This window comes from Sturnira hondurensis, unplaced genomic scaffold (assembly GCF_014824575.4).
Source record: "Sturnira hondurensis isolate 20B ecotype Veracruz unplaced genomic scaffold, ASM1482457v3 Scaffold0018484, whole genome shotgun sequence".
Lineage (NCBI taxonomy): Eukaryota > Metazoa > Chordata > Mammalia > Chiroptera > Phyllostomidae > Sturnira > Sturnira hondurensis.
This window is the reverse complement of record NW_028091115.1, coordinates 368,388-373,821: the sequence shown is the minus strand read 5'-3', so window position 1 is coordinate 373,821 and position 5,434 is coordinate 368,388. Positions and strand designations below refer to the sequence as shown.

At 48.1% G+C, this 5,434-nt stretch overlaps 1 protein-coding gene across 1 annotated transcript; it reads left to right on the top strand.

Moving 5' to 3' along the window:
* The first annotated feature begins 2,388 nt into the window (after positions 1 to 2,388).
* Positions 2,389 to 5,203, top strand: SLC25A5 (solute carrier family 25 member 5). The gene is made up of 4 exons (XM_037069132.1): positions 2,389 to 2,586; positions 3,574 to 4,060; positions 4,287 to 4,427; positions 4,781 to 5,203. The coding sequence occupies exons 1-4, from the start codon at positions 2,476 to 2,478 to the stop codon at positions 4,936 to 4,938; spliced, it is 897 nt and encodes a 298-aa protein (XP_036925027.1). The 5' UTR covers positions 2,389 to 2,475; the 3' UTR covers positions 4,939 to 5,203.
* The last annotated feature ends 231 nt before the right edge of the window (positions 5,204 to 5,434 follow it).

The following is a 5,434-nucleotide window of genomic DNA, read 5'->3' as shown; positions in this document are numbered from 1 at the left end:
CTTACATACCACTGTAACTAAGAATAGTGCTGGTAGAATACTATGAGCTAATCCTCAGATATTTGAATTTCATCAATAGTACCACCAGCGTCCATTTTCTGCTTCAGGATCCAATCCAGGGTCACACATTGCTTTAAACTGTCATTCTCCTTAGTCTCCTTTACTCTGTGACAGTTCCTCAGCTTTTGTTTTCCATGACCTTGACTCTTTTGAGAACATCTGACTCCTTGAAGTATACTTGGCCTAGGCAACTAGGAGAGCTCCAGCTTATGGTGGATTTGGAAGAACACCAAGCCAGGCATGAAGCTGCTTTTAAATGACTCATCTTGTATTTTATCTTCAGTAAAAGGACACTTAGGTACCCAAACACTGAGAAAAGACGAACTGTATGCAACTATTTGATCATCTTTTTTTCGTGGAGAGATAGAAATCTGACAGAGCAATAAATGTGGAAGTGCTTGAAACTGTAAAAGGTACCCAGATAGAATACAATAGGGACTTGATGCTCAAAGGGAGTAGCAGATGTGGCCTTGAGAGGCAGAAAAGAGGTAGATAAGTGATAGCCCTGCATTTCAAAGAGTAATTAACATTTGAATAAAACGCATTAATCAGAATGTCAAGGGTTCAAACTAGAACGGTTTTGAATTTTATTTTGGAATGTGTTCTAAAAATCACCTCCCTCTAAATAAAATACTCTGTAGATTTTTGCTCTAGCTGTTAAGGCTGGCCCTAGTAGAGGAGTGACCACCACTTTCAAAGAATATGCTCCATCATTGTCTGAAACTGTACGGCAAGGTTGTTTTTGTATCGAGACGCCTCACTAACTGAAACCCGCTAATGAGAAAACTAGCAGCCTCTCATGAGCACAGGTCAGAGACGCCCCCCAAGATCAACAAAGCTGGATTCAAAGTTGCTCTTCTTTAACACACGATACTCGCTCTTCGTGTTGGGTTGCTGGAATTCTTGGGAGGGCTGACAAACTGTAAAGTATACTTAAAGGACCTGAAAATCTTGGAGGAACCCTAGAATTGGGTCCTTTGATGGGCCCATCTGGAGAAGGCGGGAGACAGGAGGAAAGTGAGGGATATGCCCCCTATGTCTTCAGCATGCTGGGCAACTACAATTTGGCTGCAATTGATGTTTTCAAGAGTTGTTCTTACTTTTATAAACACTGTTGTGATCAATTAGGTATAGGATTTGGGATTACCTCTTGGCTCCTGTTATGAACCTGAAAGTGCATTCAAACTAATAAGTAGGTTTTTAAGGACATGCGTGGCAAATGCTTACCTAGGGCACACATTAAGGGGTTCAGTAAGCATTTGTCCATGGACACAACAGCTCTCAATCTAATTCTATTGATTCCTCTAAAATTTTCTGGAATTCAGGAATCTACTCAACCCAAGAGCACTTTACCTGGAGTCCAGGAAGCCATAGGCCAACCTGGTTCACACAGCCTCTTAAATGGTCCTGTACAAAACTCTGAATTTGGCTGCTGGCTGCAATTTCCCAACCCCCCAAGGGAGTTCTTTGGACTCTCCTCTGGCAATTCCCAACATCTTTGTTAAGCTGGGCTTGCAGACCCGGGTATGGAGCACACTGACAGTATCCCAGCTTTGCTGTTCCCCAAATGTCCTCTGGCTTCACTGGCAAAACTTCAGGGCAGTGCCAGGTCTAGAAGGAGGAGGCAGTTGCCTTGGCACAAAATTTAAGGAGGCACCAAGTAACTTGGTAATCAAAATAAATGATTTTAATGCACTATTTTAAGAACTCAAAAGTAATGCAAAAATGTGATTCGTGAACATGAGAAAAGACTCACGAACAAATTATCACAGTTTAAAGACAGGACCTCCACCCCCCCATACACACACACTTGCATGACCCTTCCTCATTTGCCTCACTCTAATCCCAGGCCTGGGGGCTCCAATTAAATTTATTTACCAAAACAGGTGACCGGCCAGCAAACCGTAGTTTGCCTGTATGAAATTTTTAAGATGTTGAATTAAATATCATTTATCTTGATCACTGGATTTTTCTTTCCTTTTTTATGCTGTTCCCTTAGATTCTGCGTCTCACTCTTGCTCCGACCCTGATCCAGATGTTTTTGTACAAGCACATGGAGACCTTAAGCGCCCCTCCCCGCTCCCAGGCCTCTCCCAGGATCAAGCATCCAAATCCTGGTTATTCGCTGGAGCCTCCCCTCCTTCCAATCAGGTCAGCTCCCTGGGACCAGCCTCGGGGTGAGGAGGGCGGCCCCGGCCCGACTCCGAGGCTCCTCCCACGCCGGGCCGAGCCGAACCACTCAGCAGTCCCGGGGCTCAGCGCACCGCCCGCCAGACCCGCCTCCGACGCCGGCCTCCGGAGCGCCAGCTCCGGGTATATATATCGGCCATTTGCTTTGCTCCGCCCTAGAGCCCCGGAGTCCCAGCCGGTTACAAAGCTAGTTCTGCGTTCTCTCGCTCCTTCTTTCGTTTCAACATGACAGATGCTGCTGTGTCCTTTGCCAAGGACTTCCTGGCAGGTGGAGTGGCTGCGGCCATCTCCAAAACAGCGGTAGCGCCCATCGAGCGGGTCAAGCTGCTGCTGCAGGTACATCCTGGGATCAGGGAGCCCGACCAGGAAGTGGGGGAGGGGACGGGAAGGGGGGTCACGCAGAAAACGGGACCCCAGGGTTGGAGGGGCGAACTCTTTAGATAGGTCCGTGGAAGGGGCAGCGTGAGGGCCAGGGTGGCCGCAGAGGGGGACGAAAAGGCTACCTGATGGAGGTGTTCTGGTGACCTGAAGTTGTAGATCTAAAAGGGGGTCGGGCGTGGAGGGCGGTGTTGAAGGCCGGGGTCTCGGCACCCCAGAGGCCGCGAACTTGGACGGGGTAGTCCGGAGTGGTTAGCAGACTCCCCGGACCTTCGGGTCAAGGGCAAAGCCTGAAAGCCGGCGAACACCTGGTCTGACTGGAGCCACCAAGGTCGCGGCAAGGATATCACAGCCTTGGGGAAACCACGCGGCCGGTAGAGCGGCCGCGTTCCAACCCGGCCGGGCCGGGCCGGAAGCCTGCACCGGATAGCGTGAGTCTGCCGCCTCCGCGCCGGTGCCGCCGGCGCGTCCCCGCAGCCGGCCTGCGCCGCGTGCTCGCACGCTCTGGCTCTAGGGGGCGCACTCGGACGGGCGAAGGGGACTGGTGGCCCTCAGGTCACCTCTAGGAGAGAAGTCTGGGCGAAGCGGGAGAGAAGCATCTCTGGGAAGCCGAGGCGTAGGGCTTGGTCACCAAGGTGACCGCGCCCTACAGGGAACTCACTTAATGCCTCTGAACCTTTCTCTCAGATCTAAAGGTCACCTGTCCGCTTGAGTATGCCCTCTCTGTACCCTAAAGGGTGGAGGCTTAAAGCTTCTAATGATGCAGATCGCCTCTTCCACCTGTGCCAGCTGTCTCGCGGTTAGGAAGGCCCAGCTTGTGATACAGAAGACTAGATGGGGGAAGGGACTAACCTTAAATTGTGTTGATTGAGATAATATATTATCTTCCCTTTTCCCTTCTCCATGGTTATAACTCTCCCTGTTGGCCTCCTTTTTGTCTATCAGGTGCAGCATGCCAGCAAGCAAATCACCGCAGATAAGCAATACAAGGGCATTATAGACTGTGTGGTTCGTATCCCCAAGGAGCAGGGAGTCATGTCCTTCTGGCGTGGTAACCTGGCCAATGTCATCAGATACTTCCCCACCCAGGCTCTCAACTTTGCCTTCAAAGATAAATACAAGCAGATCTTCCTGGGTGGTGTGGACAAGAGAACCCAGTTTTGGCGCTACTTTGCAGGAAATCTGGCATCAGGTGGTGCTGCTGGGGCCACCTCTTTGTGTTTTGTGTATCCTCTTGATTTTGCCCGTACCCGTCTAGCAGCCGATGTGGGCAAAGCTGGAGCTGAAAGGGAATTCAAAGGCCTTGGTGACTGCCTGGTTAAGATCTCCAAATCTGATGGGATCAAGGGCCTGTACCAAGGCTTTAATGTGTCTGTGCAGGGTATCATAATCTACCGAGCTGCCTACTTCGGTATCTATGACACTGCAAAGGGTAAGTTTGCTATGTGCTTTGAAACTGTTCTTATGAGACAATGTAGAAGATCATTATGCCATCCTAGTTTGCCAGGAGCCAGAAATTTTTTTTTTTTTTGTAATTGCTAAAGGCAACTAAGGTCTTCCAGTACAACCCTTGTGACCAGATCAGATGCTGGGGGGACATGGGAAACAAGCCGGTAAAACTCTGCTTTGTGGTTAAAGTGTCTCTTTCTTATTCTCAGGAATGCTCCCAGATCCCAAGAATACTCACATCTTCATCAGCTGGATGATTGCACAGTCCGTCACGGCGGTGGCTGGGTTGACTTCTTATCCATTTGACACTGTTCGTCGCCGCATGATGATGCAGTCAGGGCGCAAAGGAAGTAAGTTTCCCTTAAGCGAAAGACATGGGCATAATAACAGCGGTCTGCTCAGATAGCAGAATGGGGTTGATTGTGTATGCTGCACAGTTGCCTTTGAGCAGGCCCTTTGCATGTGAACAAACGAGGATGCTGCTTAAAAGGTGTAAGAGGTTAAGTCCAATCCAATGGGGAATCTATATTGCTCACTGTTCTCCAGTGACAGCGTTAATATTTCAGTATTGGCCAATGTGTTGATGTTGGATTTTGAAAAACTGATAATATCTCTTCAGAGGTGGGGCCTGGGTTTAGTCTGGTGGGTCCTAGGACTTTTCATCAGCATTTGGTCACCAACTCCATGTCTGTCTTCTTTGCAGCTGATATCATGTACACAGGCACACTCGACTGCTGGAGGAAGATTGCTCGTGATGAAGGAGGCAAAGCTTTCTTCAAGGGTGCATGGTCCAATGTTCTCAGAGGCATGGGTGGTGCTTTTGTGCTTGTCTTGTATGATGAAATCAAGAAATTCACATAAATTATTTCATAGTCGTCCTCCCCCCACCCCGTGAACAGGCATGTTGTATTATGTAACATATCTTGAGCATTCTTGACAGACTTGTTGGCTGTCTCTTTATCAATGGCAACTATTTACTGGTTGAAAATGGGAAGCAATAATATTCATCTGACCAGGTTTCTCTAAAGCCATTTCCATGGTGATGGTGGGACTCAATTATATTTTTTATTTCAGTCACTCCTGATAAATAACAAATTTGAAGGAATAAAAAGTATCTGAAATATAACTTTTTGTTTGTGGTTGATTTGCCTATAAAATATATTTAATTTAGTAGTGTGCTATCTTTGAGTAAATGCTTTATGTTTAGTAAATACTACAGTATCTCCTGAGACGCGAAGAGCTTTCTTTTAAAACCAATCTTGCTCTGGCTGGTTCAGTTGGTTGGAGCATTGTGCCAAGGTTGTGAGTTTAATTTCCGGTCAGGGCACATACAGGAAGCAGGTGGTGTGTACAGGGA